At 45.3% G+C, this 17,986-nt stretch overlaps 2 protein-coding genes across 3 annotated transcripts in view; both read right to left on the reverse strand.

The window, feature by feature from the left end:
* Window positions 1–235: 235 nt before the first annotated feature.
* Window positions 236–8,012, reverse strand: ralbp1 (ralA binding protein 1). Its single transcript, XM_028428274.1, has 10 exons — window positions 7,903–8,012; window positions 5,404–5,706; window positions 4,299–4,730; window positions 3,863–4,212; window positions 3,280–3,441; window positions 2,723–2,854; window positions 2,377–2,487; window positions 2,161–2,282; window positions 1,963–2,083; window positions 236–1,830 (listed from the first exon to the last, which is right to left on the reverse strand). Exons 2-10 carry the CDS (start codon window positions 5,651–5,653, stop codon window positions 1,504–1,506), a joined length of 2,007 nt encoding a protein of 668 aa, XP_028284075.1. The 5' UTR covers window positions 5,654–5,706; window positions 7,903–8,012; the 3' UTR covers window positions 236–1,503.
* Window positions 8,013–8,820: 808 nt separating this feature from the next.
* Window positions 8,821–17,986, reverse strand: part of twsg1a (twisted gastrulation BMP signaling modulator 1a) — a 10,272-nt gene continuing 1,106 nt past the window's right edge. For both annotated transcript variants that reach the window (XM_028427679.1, XM_028427680.1), the window contains exons 2-5: window positions 17,628–17,798; window positions 12,894–12,993; window positions 9,759–10,019; window positions 8,821–9,295 (exon numbers count right to left, since the gene is read on the reverse strand). In XM_028427679.1, coding sequence (XP_028283480.1) covers window positions 9,114–9,295; window positions 9,759–10,019; window positions 12,894–12,993; window positions 17,628–17,765 — 681 coding nt within the window. In that variant the 5' untranslated portion in view covers window positions 17,766–17,798 and the 3' untranslated portion in view covers window positions 8,821–9,113. The remainder of the gene's footprint in view (window positions 9,296–9,758; window positions 10,020–12,893; window positions 12,994–17,627; window positions 17,799–17,986) is intronic.

Raw genomic sequence — 17,986 nt, forward strand, 5'->3', positions numbered from 1 at the left:
GCTACTTGACAAGACATCTTTCCAAATCGGAAACCAGTTAAAGCTATGACAAAAAAGTTGGGTGGTACCACTATCTCTTGTATCCTGAAGCCTTCATTGTGATCTAAACTCACCTACAACTTGCATTAAAACCAGGAGGAGAAGCCGTGTTCTGATAATGTGTGATAAAAAATGGAAAATAGACCTAAGTTAACACTCAGGCTGTGTTTCAGAGAGAAGAGTCTTAGATAAGTTATCGGATTGACACTTTATTTTTCACAGCATTATTCTGTCTGCAACAAATCAGCTACAAAAGCTCCTAAAAATTATGAAAATAACCTCACGAGAAGCTTCTTCTGAGCCCATTCTAGCAAGTATCTGTTTCAGTCACACAAGATTAATAAATTTAAATCATGAGTTCAGATGAGATTGCTTTGATTTTGCCCCGTGACCAAAGCAGCACAGGCACAGTCACACTAGCATATTTCATACAGGTCATTAATAATAATAATAATAACAACAATAATAATAAAAAAAGAAACATACGACAAAACATAAGAGCTGAAAATTCAGTGTACAATGTACAGAAACTGTAAGTAACTCAGGCCTTTGTTTCACCGACAGCAGCCATGGATCAGATGTGAAATGAAATGATTGATTTTTTTATTATTATTATTATTATTTTAGCTGATGCCATGAATAACTTCCCACATCAAATACAAACATGAGACGACAACAACAAAAAAATCATCACCACAGTTTTCATCATGAAACTGGACAACAGGAAAGATGATTGCACTACAGAGCAAACTGTGCGTCCACATTTTGCAGTGACGAATTATGCTTTTTTTTTTTTTGCATATTTGTTCATGTTTTCATCCAATGGTCAGCTGTGACGTACAATGCCACTGTGTTTATGTGCTGTTCAAAGATAAGAAAGCTTCTACAATATATTCATATATTACTAAAAAGCTGTAACACAAAATCAAATGCTGTTCTTGAATAGTTGTCTGTATTCCCTTAGAATACTACTTAAATATATAGAATATATAGATAGACCAATCATACATTCTTCTTTTTTTTTTTTTTTTTTTTTAAATTCAAAGAGCTTTTTTTTGTAGTCGTGTTTCTCTGGGGGAAACGTGTCCAGTCTGGCATCTTCATTTATGGCACAGAGGTCTCTATCCAAACATTAAATTAGCATCTATGTACGGGACAAAATAGATGACAGGGACTGAGATTATTTCTGGTCTTGACTCACATAACAATGAAAAATAAACTCTCTCCAATGAGCCCCCCCCCCACCCCTGACACTGGCTTCCTCCACCTCCTTCATACAGGCTTGGCACTGCAGATTTGACAATATGGTCCCGTCCTTGCCTCTCACAGTGGAAGCCAGTTGTCTTCTAGGTTTGTGTGAAACGAGGATTACACATTTTCCTGCAAACACAGCGACCTCTAGTGGATAACGAGCAACACTACAGGACAACTGACCAGTACACCGGCACACATATCACTGACACCTCACACGTTGGGGTCCCTCCTGTCTTTGCTTGGCGAAGGCTTTGAGGGGTCCTTAGCTGCTTTTCCATTGGTCGAAGCAGCTGTGTCAGCGACGGCGGCGGTGGTGGTGGTGGTGGTAGCAGAAGCCACAGTGGCAACAGAGCGTTTGGTTTGCTCCTCGCTGCGGGCCTCTGGGCTCGGCTGTGTGGGAGGAGGCGGCTCGGCTGGAGGCGGGACGGTGAGTTCCTGCTGCAGTTTGTGGCTCTGCAGGAGGCGAAGTTGGACACGGAGCTCCAAGATGGCTTCCTGCTCCTCATGAATGGCCTGATTCAGGTGTGTGTTTTTGTTCTGCAGGGTGAACCAAAGAACAAAATCAAGTCTTCTATGTAGCTTAACACACTTATAAAGCATGATGAGCGGTGCTGTATTCTTTAACAACACTACAAGATGAAGACAAACAACCATTGACTACTTCCTCACCTCCAGTTCCTCATTTTGTTTCTGCAGGTCTTCCAGTATCATCTGCAGCTCTTCCTCATCCTCGCTCTCACTTTCGCTGTCTGATGAATACTCCTCTGTCTCACTGCGACCCTGCTGCCGACTGAGGAGGAATGCAGTGCCGTGTCAGTCCAGCAGCACGTGGATGACCGTATTTTTAAAAAAACGGCTGTCTCTTACCTCTGAATGTCCGCTATCTCTGCCCGCAGCCTCTCAATTTCCTCTTTCTCTGTGGCGATCTGCCTTCGTAGCACCTGCTCAAGAGAGATCAGCTCCTCTTGCTCTGTCAGGATCTCATTCTCCTGATAAAGTAAAGTGCACAGGGAAATTATTAAGAGCAACACTTCGGTAACGGTTTCCTGACATTGTGTTTTCGTAAACACATGAATGACTCACCTGTGCTAAGAGAAGGTTGATAACTTCCTCCTCATTCTCAGTCATTTCCTCTTTTGAAACATCTTCCTTTGACAGGCTGGCTATCTCCTGGGCTATTTTACTCTCACACTCCTGGAGCCCCACAGACAGAAGACGCACAATTAAAGCGAAGCTTTGATTCATACAAACAGTCGAAACAATAAAGGCCATCCTTTCACACTTAGACAGACAGATGCTGGAGGCCATGCTATCTCCCCTAAAGGCCACATGTCTCACACACTTTCAGTTGAATCACCTCCTTACTCACTATACTAAAGAAGAAGGTTTGAAGGCCTGATGAAGAGTTACACTTTGTCTGACAGCTTACCTGACGTTTGGCCTCTCTCAGTTTGCGTTTGAGAGCAGTCAGGATTCTCTGAACCTCCCACAGTCGTTCCTCTTTGGACAAATCCTTCACCCCAGCCTGCAGGTCCCTGTGCAGACAGTTCAGCAGGAACTCCTAAACACAAACACATTCATATGACATTGTGAAATTCTCTTTATAGTCACACAATCACAAACAAAACCGCACAATTGTTGAACCCAGCCTGGGAAGCATGCATGGCATTTTGATATGCTAATTGTCACAAAGCAGAGAAACCTGAGAACATTTAGCTCAAGTATTAATTATGAGCCATGAAAGGAATTTCTTCCAACAACAGCAAAAAAACTTGGGCTTAGCATGCAGAGGCAAGCATTATGCTGCAGAAACTAAAGCTGTGGAGCAGACAGTGATAAAATACTGAACCCACACTGGGAAACAGAAGAACAGAAGAGTCTTACTTTGCTGGATTACGACTGTGTTGTAGCACTTTAAACCTGCTTAGAGTGACAACACTTAAATTCAGATGTTTACATGACAAACAGACATAAGACTGTGCCCACCTGTCGTCGGATCTCCTCCTTGATGTTCTCCTGGGTCTCCGGCAGAGCCGGCATGGTCGCCATGTTGGACCAGCGGAGCGGCCGCACCACTGGCTTCAGAACCACATCTCCAAACAACTCTTTCACGTGTGTGAAGAACATGTAAAGAACACGATTCCCGATCTGAAAGCAGGAGAAAACAGGTTTGTGTGTTGTCATCTTTGATTTACAGTTGAAGTGAAGCTGAACCAGTTTCTCTGCAACAACAAATTCCTGCATAATTAATCAGTCTCATTAATCTGACTGACCTGGACTTCTCTCATTAATTGAACAAAGTGTTTATTTAACAATGTTGTGACTAATGCTGCTGCTGCTGCTGCTGCTTCTGAATAAGTGGAGCAGCTACAGACTTGCCCCCTATGGGAATAAATTAGCTTCACTAAACTAGGCCACGGTTGCAGAGATGAACTGACTGTTTGATCCAATAAAAGCATTGCTAAGGGGTTTGTTGCTAGGGCAAGTTTTCTTTGGGGTGCAGTTGAGCCTGAGCAAAATCCCCATATTCTCTAATTGATGTTCTCTTTTTTTTCCTCTCTGTCCTGACCTGTATGGTGGGGTTGAGGACGATGGAGATATTCTGAATATTCATCTTGGTGTCCGTCTCCCTGGCGATGATGTGGTCCATGTGTGTGATGAGCCAGGAGAGGAGAAGTCGGTTGTCTGCCTGCACTTCTGACAGCAGCCTCTGGAACTCCGTCACCTTTTCGGCCTCGACCTGCCGACCACAGGCGTCCTCGAACCTCTGGACCAGGTCACGACCCAGCAGGTTTTCTGGCAGTTCCCGGAGGTACTGCTTCAAAAGACTGGCCACTGTATGAGGGTCATACTCCTCCAGGCAGGGGCACTCCTCACGGTCATATGCTGCTTTCAGCTCATCCACCTTGGACTTCATACCTGATGGACAGAGAAGGCGATGTGAGTATTCAGACACACAAATATTTGGAGATATTTCTTCTCATGTGAAACAGCATAGTAGGTACCTGAGACCCGGTAGATGCCCTCACACTTCATCCCATAATTTTCTATGTAGTCCACACATTCTCTGAAAATGGCTGGCAGCTGGATGCCGTCATACAGAGCCGTCCTCTTGATGGCTTCCGCCAAAGGGGTCCCAAAGACGGGCCTGAAGGTGGGGATTTCTGCTGGGACAGGCTCTGCCTCTGTGGTTGGCTTCTTCTTCTTCTTCTTTTCCTTCCACTGTTTCACTACGTCAGCAGCCGTCAGGTCCTTTGACTTCTTGTCCTTGGCCTTGTCCTCTTTGGGGCCCTTCTCCTTCACCTTAAAGTCCTTTTCCTTCTTCTTGGAGAAGCTCGGCTTCTTGAACACATGAATTCCCTTGGAGCGCTTCATCTTAGATGGGCTTTCTGCTTCATCAGCTGAACTGTCCTCCTGGAAGGCGGCGTATCCTTCCGCTGTAAAAGTAAAGAAAGAGTAAGAGGAGACAGAAACAGGGTTGAATCTGAGGGGAGAAACACCACTGTTTTTTTTATCTCCCTCCTACGACAGAACCATGATAGCAGTGAAATAGAAACAGGAAAAGAGATGTGTGTGAGAGAGAAGATAGCACAGGAGGGGGAGAATGGGGACTTGGAAAAGAGGTCAGCCACCGATTTAGCATAGCTCCCACTGCACCTTACACTTCTCTTCTCCTCTCTCAGTTTGAATATTCCTCATTTTCCTCAGCAGAGACTGTTAGTGGCCGATCCTTTGTTTTTGTCTCCTCTAATTTTATCTACTCTGGGTTTCCCCCACTAAATGGAACCTAGCGTGGCTGCTACAGTAACACCTTCTCTGGGCTCTGTGGGTGTGCCCTGAAACTGTCCATCTCTTCCTCTTCCTCCCCCTACCATGGTGTAGCAGCTAAATACAGACATGGAAAAATCATGATACAAAGTGTTCATCAGTGAAAAACATTCCCAGAAGTGGAACATTTTCTCTCCACAACAGGCTACAATAGCCAAACACAAAGGAAGGATGGTACGTTCTGACATTAGCTGCCCTGGCCTGAATTAGATGACCAGTGTGTACTTGGGAGCTCCTGATTGTATTTTCACTGTTGATGAAGAAAAAAAGCTGACTACTTACTCCTTTTCTCCTTCTTCTTAAACTTGTTCTTCTTCTTGCTGTGCTCTTTGTCATCATCTGATACGTAGGCATCAGGCGGCTCATGGTGATGTCCATCATGAGGCGGTGATGGTTCGCCGGTGCGATAAAGGCCGGGGAACTTAGTGGGGCTGATTTCCTCAGAGCTTGGGGTGCGGGCCACGCCCCCGGGGTGCTCGGCCCTGCGCTGCTCTGCAGGGCTGCTGCTGGGAGGCAAGAAGCACTCGGTCATGGCTGCTCCGGCCTTACCACTCCTCTGACTGGCACATCACATTTCCATTACACCTGCAGCAGACAGGAAGGAAGATTTTAATTTGACATTTTAACCAGAATCAAAACTCTTCATAACTGTGAAGACATTAACTACAGTTGTTTCACTGTACACACGGAGATCACTCTGTGTAACATTACAAAGCAACATTTACAACATTCATATCGCACAGCTTTTTGCTTTAGAAAAAATAAACTTTGCAGCTGTGACACTGTGAAGACCAAGAGAACCACACAGCTGTAACATGGTTCAAACTCCTCGATAGGCTTGATTGACTGCCTTAAAAATTGTTTGTACACAACAATCTGATGATTTTCTGTCTGTCTTCTTGTTCTTGTCTGAATAATTTTATGATTGTACACAAAAAGCTGCAACAATAATATCCACCCACTAGGTGGGGCTCTGCCATTCCAACAATCCTGCCTTTATCATGTGAATTCTGAGATCCACAGTTTGAACAAAGTAAACTCTAGTCCACAACATAATACCGTAGAATTGGTGATCTAACGAAACACATCTCTGTGGGGGACTAATAAAGGATTATCTTATCTAACTGTAGATAATTATGAGGGACATCTCCTGTAAAATATTTGTGTTGAATTAAGCAAAGTGGAATACCAGAGAAGTTGTTATGTGTTTTAGGAAGAAGATGAATTAGATATGTAGTTGCACATTTACCACACTTTTCACTGGTATTCTGGTTATGATCATGTTTCCTGGTTGTGCATGTATACAGCTCTGAACGTTCTCTGCTGGTAAAGAAACGTAAAGGCACAACGGTCTATATAGGTAATATACATAATCAGGAACTGGAATACGGATATTTTTATGCATACAGGCTTATGTAGTCTTATATAGTGAACATGTTCATCAGGGTAAGACACAAAACAGGGACACTAATGTGAATGTAAACATACACTCAGCAGGATTAATCTCAAACTGACTGCTGGTCTCCCTGCACAACATAAAGGACAGTTCACACCAAAAATCAACCATTTTCCTGTGGCCTGCAGTGCTTTACATACCATATAGATTGTTTTGGTGTGAATTGCAGACTTTTGTAGATCTCAGCCATTAAACATTTTGGTATCTTTGAATATAAAGGAACTAAATCATGCTCCTAAATTAAAAGCGAAATATTTAATAGCAATGTTTTAGAAATCATGAATAAGCCACTCCCTTCTAACAGGAAGAAACCTTGAGCAGGACCCGGCTCATAAAAGAACCTTCCTGCGGATAGTCAGCCGGGTAGAGGAAGAGAAGAAGAGGTAGACAGAACAGAGAGGATGAAAGAGAGAGAGGAACAAACATGCAGCAAATATACATCACAGAGAACAAACATGACAGGTTGTTGATGTTGTCAAGCAACCTGAACCCAAGTTGGAAGCTGGCTCCCAGGTGTTTGGCTCCTCCCAAACACCTGGCAATATTTTTATTTAATGATAAGAGAAACACACTATGAGTTTAATTATATTTGTATATATGATGCATTTTAAACACTACAACCCATCTATATCCAGTATATTATGATAGATGGAGTCATCTCAGTGAGATGATATTTTAAAAACTCTCACACCAACATAGCCCCAGGTGGATAAACAGCACTGCAGGACACTTAAAACAGAAGAATGTTTGACTTTAGGGAGAATTGACCCTTTAGGGCGAGTGTGATCAATTCTCAGCAGCGAGAAGAAACTAAACTGCAGGACACAAAAAGAAAATGAGAGAAGTGGCGTGAATAAGCAGCCCTATGTTCAGGAAACAACTAAACCTACGTACTAAACTATTAATGAAGCTGTTGGTCTGTCTGACACCTTAATCTTCTTCGCTTTGGCTCAGAGTAACCTCACCACTTTCTGTCATTGCAGACGAAACAGCAAATTCAAAACAACTATTTACACATCACCGGCTTAGTGTTAAGATACTTATGCTAGTTTCTGTACCAATGATTTTAAGCGTATTGACATTAAAACTGTCATAAAGTGAAGCCCTCCTCTGAATGGAGGGGCCCATATGCTAACGTTAGTTCAGCTAGCTGCCAACCAGCTAAGCTAGCTGATTAGCCAGGCTCTCCGCTACGATAAAAGCCGTGGATGTGTCCAGACGACAACAGCCTGCAAAATGTAGTTAGCAACAGTTGCTTAATTGTTTTTTCCAACCGTACTGTACTGTCGCTGAATGAGCAAACCATAAAAGACAAGAAACTTTACCAAGTATTATCCCGTTCGGTCAATTTCTCGGTGGAACTTCCGGCTGTCTCTACACTAAATAAACACGTCTGCGCTTGCGCCGAAGAACAACTGCATCCTGGGAGATGTAGTTAAACCGCGCATGTGGATTGTTTTGAGATCTCACCACAAATGTATAGGCTTTGTAGGTTTCTTGGGCCAAAAATGGTCTGGATCTAATAGAGGATGTTTAGACTGTGGTGTCATTTTGATCTTAGTTCACTCTTATTCAAGCCTGCACACATGACAAGCTGTCAAACAATGTTTTCAATAGCAGCTATGATCTAAATTTGGTTCCAACCACTTGCTGTTCTGTATCATGTGTACTTCCCAAAAGGCTGTGGTTGGACTCTGAAAGCTGGTGGCCATCCCAACATATGAAACACATTAGTCCTCTGACGATCTGTGTTGGCACCGTCTGCTCCAAACCACACAGCTGCAGTGGCGAAATGAGGTCGTGATTCAATATCATAAAAAAAAAAAAGGACAAACAAGGTCTCATTGTGCGTCTGGTAGATGAGTCTGTGCAAACTGCTGTTGCATGCCAATTGGGAACATAATCAGTGATAGGGCACCCTGCTGCCTTTTGAGAATGTGCTGGCATTACAAAGAGCATTTGTGTGCGGCGGTGAGAGATTGGCATCAGTAAAATGTTCCCTTGCATGAGATGGTCAGTGAGCACTGGAACACCTGTGGACCAGAATGGTATAATAACAACTTTGTTTCCTCAGGAAATGATGCGTTTCCTGACTAGGGCAACACTAGGCGAAGATTAAAGCGGCACACGGGCGAGTTAGAAGACAAACATTTACAATTTCTCATTTTTTTTGTGCGCTTTATAAACAGAAAACTCCACATAGAAGGTTAAAATAATGAGGTTTTCCTGCGATTCACAAACGCTCAACGTCACCAAACTTTTCTTTATTTGGCATGAGACTGGGATTTAGCGGACCGTACTTGTAAAAATACATTATACACCTCTAGTAAAAACACTATTGAAGACATATCTAAAAATATACAGTGAAACAATAACAGCAGAATAAAAACACTTTGCAGGGGTAAGAGGAGGAGGAGGAGGAGGAGGAGGAGGAGGAGGGGTGTATTTTACAAGGTAACTGAGGAATGCTAACAGTCATGGTTTCCTCTGCCCTCAGTCCTCGGGTACATTTGGTACCAATATGTGCCCGCACTTTTCAGAAGAGGCAGTTCATGCACTTCACAGCCTTGCTGCCGTAGTCCACGCACTCGGGCCCGATGCACTGGCAGCAGGCGTTGTGAAACCAGCGGTACTTGGATCCTCCCATTGACTCACAGTAAAGTTTACACTGACGGATGGACACGCAGTCGTCAAAGTAGACCACGGTGCACATGTTGTCTGGAACAGAGAAGAACAGGGGTGACTCACAGATCCAGGAAAAGTGGTAATTACCTTTTTAACCCTCGGTGTTCCTACTTTTACTTGAGGGGTGAAATGGATTTGCTGAGACTAAGTACGACCATGTGTTCTGGTGAGCTTAATGAGTTAACTGCTCAGCTTTGTGGGGGCGCTGCTATTACTTTATAGCAAACAGCACCAGCTCAGAGGTCGAGAGCCAAAACAGCCACAGATGAAAATACAAAATAGCAGCAGAGCAACACTCTGAGCTCTGCGTACTATTCCCTGAACTTGGAGACGTTCTGGCAGCTCTGAAGCTCTGACCCAACCTGAACTGGTCCCTCTGCTTCACTCTGTTGGGTCAGATTACCACATAATCCCAGAGTACGTGAAAAAAATATGACTGGACCTGACAGGACCAGAAAATACATTATTATCTTATCATAGATATTATTAGTGTTACCTTGAGTGCTGTAGCTGGCGTGGATGCTGTTGCCCGGCAAAGACACATTTTGGTGCTGGCTGTCGAGTGACTCCAGGAAGGACACCAGGTTCTCGTGATGCGAGAGCTCCTCGGCGACAGGGAAGGACACCACCATCATGTTGATGGGCGCGTCGCCCTCGGTGAGGGCGCGGAACAGCGAGGGGATCGGGCGGTGCAGCTCCTCCACGGTGCTCTTTGATGTGGCCGGAGAGTCGCTGTAGTTCTTCGGGTTACACATGCCTGGACCGGAGAGACGGAGGAGGACGTTAAAGGGCCAGTCCACACAAATGATTAACACTTTATGATTCGGATTTTCACATTAATATGAGACGATACAACAAACACTGAATATAAGACAGATCTGTGGTGCTGACATCATCACTAAATTCAGTGACAAACTATTTTGACCTCCATATTCGTGACAAATTACAATGTTGTATATAAGAATTTGGAACAAACATCCCCAAAATTCACGACTCGTATGACTAGTATTTGGTCCAAATGTTACTTTAAAGCTTTTTATAAGTCATCTTAACAAATAAAAACATAAGGATAACTTGTGTAAATATCACCTAAATTATCTCCACATCACCACTAAGCCTGGGTGAACCAACTTCACTTGACATCAGTCATCATTTGACTTGAAATACACACAGTTAACTGGTTTTACACATGACTTCAACTCACTAGGGCGGTGCTGTAAAACCACACCACTGCTAAGTGTCTCGTCTCAATTAAGGCCTTTTTAACACTTCATTTGATTTCCAAATACAGTAGTAATGAGTTGACAAAGTCCCCCGCATCATCTGATATGATCTCCCTAACCCCTTCAATGAGTCAAAGTGAATTATGGCTAATGGCTAAATCATTTAATGGGGGAAAGGAGTCTGACAGAGGAATTGGATTACCGAGCGATGCTAACAGCAGAGCCAGAGCAGCTGTTTTAGATAAAACCTACACATGGGTCCTCCCTCCCTTCGGCCTCTAAAACACACACACTGTCCTCTCCCCAAACCACTCAGAGATACACACTTCAAAGCAGTCAGCGTTTGGCACATATAACATGTTTAGAGTGGAAACTTACTTAAAGTGGACATAAGGGCTAAGGGCAAGGAAAAAATTAAACATATACACTCTGTCAAAGCTACAAGCTATCCTGGGTGTATTGTAAAAGGCCCATCCAGGAGGCTGTAACATCTGTGCAGCAGCAGCAGCAGAGTTCAGAGCTCTGTGTCAGATTCTTGTGTTTGTGTTCCACATGGAAGAGCTTCATTAAAGTCTGCATGTCAACACGTGCAGCAATATCTGTCTGTCAAAGCTGATCTGAGAGCAGCCCTCAGGGCCAAAGAAGACGCGACCTGCTGCCCTCCTACTGGAGACACAGGCCTACCGGGACAACCTCTGTCTGTCCTATGGGAAGGTCAAAGTCACACAACGAGACGCAAGCGGCTACAAAGGGGGAACACACAAAGACCAAGACAAAACGGCAGCAAATGAACAAAAACACAGAGATGCAAAGAGGCAAAAAGGATGCAACACAAAGACAACTGTGACAACAACAAAGGAAGTTATATAAAAACTAAAGTGAAACGCAAAACTACATTTAAAATAAAAAGAAAGTAAAAGTCCAGAGACTACAGAAACAAAAACCACTGAAAAGAAAGACAAACACAGTGACACAACACACACAACATTTAAAAAAAATGACTAAGCAGTAGAGATGTTACACAACCTGAGCATGAAGCATGGCTCAAAACAAGCACAGCAGCAGTGCAATTAAACAACAGTCCCCAAAAACCCTTAAAAAACCTCTTAGAGAATAATACTAACCTTAATGCCATGTAGTAGCTACATACTAACATTACTAAAGATACAAAAAGAAGCAAAACAACCACATAAACAAGAAAAAACAACCAGGAAATGGCAAAAAAACATGACTAAAAAGAATTTCAGAGCTTCCACAAACAGCATAAAACCCACAAAACACAACTAAAAGAGATGCTAAGCAACCACAAAGATACAACAACGTTCAAAATTGGACACAAAGCAAGACGCACAACAGCAAAAAGATGCACCTACAGAGACACAAAACTACACTAACACAGACATGTGAAATGACTACAGATCCTAAACAGGCAGACAAACCACACCAACAGAGACACAGCACACAGGAACAGACAGAAAGAGACAAAAGTATGAACTCTGATCACGTCTCTTGTTGGACAGATTGTGTGAGTGTGTCCTTAAACCTGCTCCTGCTGGTCTGTGGCGCTTCACAGATGCAGAGGGCTTACACCACCTCCATAAATCCGGTTGTTTTGGGCCTCTGTGGGACGCCCCCCCCACCCTCACACCTCACTAAGATGCTCAAAGTCAAAGTTCACCTGAGCAGCTTGACCTTTCTATCCTCTCTTTGTCCTCTCTTTCTTCCTCCTTTGATCGTTTGGCCAACCTCAAGACTTCCTGTCCACATGTGGCGGCGCTGCTTATTGGTGTCATTGCTCCTTTAATTTCCTGCTCTGATGAACAGCAGCTCTCTCTCTCTCTCTCTCGCTCTGCTTTACCTTCCTCACTCAGGGGTCCAGCCTCTGGCTTCGCTCACCTCACACTTTTCATCTTTTATCAGAGCAGCGACGGTCTGAGTGTCAGATGGCGAGTGCAGCGCGGCCTCATCTCATGTTTCACAGGCTTTTAGATGGAAGATGAGGTGACTGAGAGAGGAACAAGGCTCGGACATGTGTACGGAAAGAGATGAGTGCAGGAAGTAGGCTGCAATTATTTACACAACCACAAGGGGGCATCCAGCCAGACCAGTACTACTGTTGTTCTGGTGATAATGATCTGCTGACAAATGTCCTCATAGCAGCATAAAGCTTTGTGTTAGCTTCACACTGTTAAATATACTAATCCAACGGCGTTATTAACCCTAACATCACTTCCAGTGCTACCACATGTAACCACATGCGTCTATCTTTGCTGACACCGATGTCTTGATGCTCGGCTCAGCAGCCATCACTGTATCACTGGCCAGGAACCAGGCCTGAAATAATGCTGACTAACATGGTGTCAGCTTATTTGTATATGTATATATGTTGCTTATACATGTGCACTCACCCACGCAGTCGCAGCACTCTTCCCACAGATTCCCCAGACACAGCATGCACTCTTTGCAGCAGGAGCAGTTCCCATCAGTCGGACGACACTGGCACAGCTCCTGCAGGGAGAACACAAAGAAAACAGGCATGAGCGGGAACGATCCTCAACACATCTGTCATCACAACCCTGCACAGAAACACGTTCATATTTCATATGTTTCAGAACGACAGGAGCAGGTAAAGGAGGCAGATGAAGATCAGGCACATCCTCTTCATCAGACTTTAGCTGTAAAGAATAAAGTGTGTCTTCAAAATGTCTTCAAACTAAACATAAAGCTCCAGATCGGCCTGATGCAGTCATACTCTCAGCAGACAGAGGACAGCACACAGACCTGCTGTTCAAACAGGAGACCTGCCATTAACCCATCAACACAAAGACAAACAGCAGGTCTGTGCTCCCCTGTACAGTAACTATTACAGGACGGAGCTACTGTGCGCTGCTGCATGCGGCGCGCTCGGCATCTATCCACGATCGTACAGGAGCTGTGATAACACAGAAATATGAAAGAGGCCGTGCTTCCATTCATGAGCGGAGCAGGTCCCGACACGTCAGCCAGGACTCACATCAGCCTTACAGTGTGACTCAGAGAGAGATGGAGGTCTGACGGAGGCCCAAGGCAGAATCTGCTGAATAGATTTTGATAGATTCTGTTCATATTCCCACAGGCCTGTGTCATATGAAGCCTTTCCTACAGTTGAATTAACATGTTAAGTTGTGCCACATTATCAGGAAGACGAGCTGACCTTAAACGCCTCCTTCCACCAACACGTGCTGTAAAGACCAGGCTTAGTGGCTGTAGACGTATGAGTCATGTTAAATGTTCGTATTCGTTTTCACATTTTTTGCTCTCGGGTGTGTTTTGTGCTACTCAACATCCAGGGCTGGAAAGTCCGAGGTTAGCATGATTCATCGAGCCACAGCAGCATTATTAATGGGGAAAGCCTCCTGTGATGAAACAGAGCGGAATTATCCTTTAAAGCATCTGGTCTTTGGGGACTCTGGTTTTTAAAAGCAGCCAAGTGCAGGTCAAGTTTTTTATTGTGGTGACTGATGTTGGACTGAAGTCAGCAGCTGAAACTTAGATGAGTGTAAAAACAGAAAGCTTTATTTTCAGCCTGCGCTCTTATTCTGGTAATTAAAGGGATTTTCTTCCTGTTTCTGGGGTTCACTGGGTTTGTTTGTGCTTTTTTTTCCCCTCCTCCTGGTTCTTTTTATAGTAGGAAGGTAATGTTATTTCAAGAGCTTCAGCAAACATCCAGAAAACATGAAACCGCCGCTGATCCACAAAACTCCTGCACAGACGCATAAAAACAGCCTCGCCGCTGCGCCTCGCTCCGGCCTGTCTCTCTGGAGCCGTGCGAAGACAAAGCTGAAAGCCTGTAGGTGGGATTGAAAAGCGGGTGAGACCGCCAGAGGAGTTCCTCTTCCTCCCCTCCCGGCTCCCTCCTGACACAGAACAGGGAGCACATTCCTCCACGTCAAGGTCACTGCGATGAGGGAGGCGGAGAGGAGGGAGAAGAAAACACCTGGAGAACAGAACATGGCCGCCCCCCCCCCCCCTCCACACAACAACACACTTTCCCCCCTCCTTTGCTTCCTTTCTCCCCCCCCTCTCTCTCTCCCTCCTCCTCCATTTTCCCTTCTCTTCTTCCCCACCCAGCTCCTTCTTTATCTATGCACAGCAACCATCTCCAACATGTAAACAGTCTCAGCATTGATAGAAGACTCTCCAATGACTCACCAGTCAGGGGTTGCAAAACCACACACGGCTCAGTTAAATCACCAGCCTCTCGATCCCCAAACCTCTGATCAAGATCTGATCCCAGGAGTAATTACCGCTCTCAGAGGTAGCATTATAAAAAAAAACTACACAGCTGCTCGCAGCAAAGAAACGGCTCCTCTTGTTTCAATAAATCACAAATAAAAGCTCCTTTTGAACCATTAATAGAATAAATGGAGCTTCAAGCCAAGAGGGAGTTAGCCTAGCATAGCATTAGACCAGAAATCAGAAGGAACAGGATGGGAATAATTGATTGATTGATTGATTATTGTGTTTCTAGCTTCTGCACTGACGGTAAATTGAAATGTGTAGGTTTCAAACTCAACAGTTAGAAGACGTCAGTTTTTGTTGAGTCACTGATTTTTTTCGTGGTCCTTTAGAGAACAAACGTTGGGAAAACTAATGGACACACTAACCGTTAGCAGCAGCAGCAGTTATAACCCTAAAAACAACAATTTCCCCCGCTCAGATGGAGGAGACGACTTAAAGAGCGCTTATTAAGCTTCCCATGCTCTAAAGTGGAAACCGCTGTAATCAGTCAAAGCTCAGCTGCAGTGAGACAAAACGAGGCTCTGCAGAGAAAGTGAGTCCTGCTGCCGTCTGCTGCCCCACCCTGCACAGAGCTGGCTCATGAAGCTGTGCACACTTCTCAGGCCTCCAACTGTATATTTCTCCTGACCAACCTCCCCCCACAGACACACACACCTCCTCCTGACCTTAGCCTCCTCCTCACCCTCCTCCTCCTCTTCCTCCTCTCATGTTCTCCCACCCCCCAGGGGGGTTTCAGGGAATTCAGACAAATGACTTGAGATGGCAGCGGAGCGTAAAAAACGAGCGTCGGAGAGCAGATCCCACTAATCACAAGCAACATGGAGCGTCTACAGAGAAGTTTCTCCTTCACGGCACACGCACCATCGCTCTCGCCTCTGACAGCTAGCGAGTTGGTGTCAGCGGGGTCGCAGAAGCTACAGAACTCATTGTCCTGAGCAGTGATTGAGCCGAACGAGCCGCCTGGAAGAGAAGATAAAGAGAGCGGAGCCACAAATGTTCTGCCAGGGAACGGTGGGCTGGAAGAGTTCTGGTTCAGAACAGGAAATATGTGAGAACAAGTTCTTATATAGTGCTGAAAAACAGCTGGATCATCTGCCAACAACTCTGATGATCCATCAACGAAAACAGCATCTGACAAACAACCATTCCAGCTGATTTCTGGACCTGGATCTGCCAACTTTTCCTGGTTTTATATCACAAACAGTGATCGATAGTTATACTAACCGTTAGTTACAGCCCTGGTGCATTATGGGTAGGCAGAATCAAAGTTAAAGAAACTTTTTAGACAGATATTAAAGATCAGCACAGTCTGCAAAGTTTGGTTCATGTCAACCAAATAGGACCAACCTGGGGAAGAGAACAGCAGCAGAGGGGCCCCACTGACCCCCCGAGGGCCCCGATCCCTGCATGTAATTAATGACAGGAACCTGAAGCAGCACATGAAGGCCAGCGCGGCGGTACTCGATTATTTTGAGGCTGCGCGCCTGAATGCTCCATACAGAAGAACATAAAACACGTTCAGCTGAAAGTCCCCCCCCCCCCAGCTCAAACCACCACTGAGGTCACACAGGTGAGACAGATAGATAGATCTAAAAAAAAAAAATATAATATCAAATTTAAAAGCTGTTAGATGGAAGGCAGGGCCGCTGCACACACAGCACACAGCGGCAGGACGGAGGTCGAGCAGCAGCAGCTCAAATCAGACCTGACAGGTGGCGGAAAGGCCGCCAACATTTCTCTCCACTTTTTCCCTCAAAATAACAAGAATGCATGAAAGAATCTGTGTTAGGTCGCGGGCAGCACCCCTCATCCCCACACCCGCCGAGCCTCAGCTGTGAGGGGGGAAAAAGTGACACGGCAGGAAGTGATGTTAAAAAGTCAACACGAGTCAGACAGAGGCCGCTCGGAGAGAAAGCTCCGAGCCTGACTCATCAGCTGAGGGTGAGACGGACTCACAGCTTCCCTTCCACACTGGGCTTATGGAAGGAATGTATCTGCATTCTTCATAACACACTCCATCTTTGTTCCTGATCCAGATCTCCATCTTGTCCTGGCAGATTCTAACCTGACTCTGGCTACCGCAGGATATTTATTATCACGTGAACCGCGGCTGAAACATACTTTTCCCTCCAGGGAAGGCAGCCAGCTGACAAAAGGAAGCTTTATCTGTATGCAAACTTCAAGATTATCAAAACAAGATCGTACAACTGCTGTGCTGATTTCAAGGTCAGATCAGAGTTTGACTGATTTTCAAAGAGAAGCGACACAGAGCAGCTGGAGGAGGACCGGCCCGGCTCGACTGCTCACATCTTCAGAGAAGACTGAGTTTAGCCAAGAAATGAAACCACCATCTAACCTGTGTTAACGTCCCAAATTAAAGCTACAGCAAGACGCTTCTGCTGCCCCCTGCTGGAAGCAAGAGTCATCACACAAACACAGTCACACAGCTCGTCTCTGAAGAGCAGGTTAGAAGCTGAGCTAACAAAGAGAAGCAGCCGTGCATTCAGCTCAACACTCTGTGACCTCATGGAGGGTGCCTGGATGAACCATCAGCACCCGTCACACGTAACCAATCACCAAAAAGCTGCTTTAAAAGCCAGCACATCATCTTTGTAGGAACAGCTGAGCCTCCCGTTGTCACCAGGACCTGACTGAAGCACCCATCAATGCCAGCACTGTCTCCTAAGGATGCTGAAGATCGCTGCTTCAGGGTGGGACCGCCAACATGGACCCCAGAGATACACAGAAGAACAGACGCTTCCCTGACACTCAGGCTGAATGAGCAGCATGTGTGCTTCTGAATGTTCAGTAAAGTGTGTGTGTGTGTGTGAAGCTGTGTTTGTGTTCGTCCCCTCACTCACCTGGATGAGACACTTGCTGACGTCGCTTGCACAGAGGGCTTTGTTGCAGCCGGAGGTCAGAGACAGTCCTGACAGGAGGAAGAGCAGAGCAGCAGCGGCGGCGGCAGTGGGGGGGAGGATCCGCTGACCTGGCCTCATCCTGACGGCTCACCAGCACGGCTCTGGAGACACCTACATCAGCAGGAGGGGCAGGAGAGGCAGGGCGTCAGAGGGCGAAGACAATAACACAGAGGACATGCAGGACATGAGGGACAACAATCAACACTGCAACTTCATGTCCTTCTGATCATCCTTCAAAACTTTATTCATACTTTATCTGAGGAGTTTAAAGCAAAATGTAGCTCCCTGCTGTCAACAAG

This window comes from Parambassis ranga, chromosome 17 (genome assembly GCF_900634625.1).
Source record: "Parambassis ranga chromosome 17, fParRan2.1, whole genome shotgun sequence".
NCBI classification, from domain to species: domain Eukaryota; kingdom Metazoa; phylum Chordata; class Actinopteri; family Ambassidae; genus Parambassis; species Parambassis ranga.

What these genes read in the sequence shown, in the direction of transcription:
- ralbp1 (XM_028428274.1), bottom strand. Translation starts at nt 5,653, where the DNA reads ATGACCGAGTGCTTCTTGCCTCCCAGCAGCAGCCCTGCAGAGCAGCGC. An exon ending in GGGCATCTACCGGGTCTCAG is followed by an intron (nt 4,213 to 4,298) that starts GTACCTACTATG and finishes TCTGTCCATCAG; the next exon opens with GTATGAAGTCCAAGGTGGAT. An exon ending in GAGATAGCGGACATTCAGAG is followed by an intron (nt 2,084 to 2,160) that starts GTAAGAGACAGC and finishes ATTCCTCCTCAG; the next exon opens with TCGGCAGCAGGGTCGCAGTG.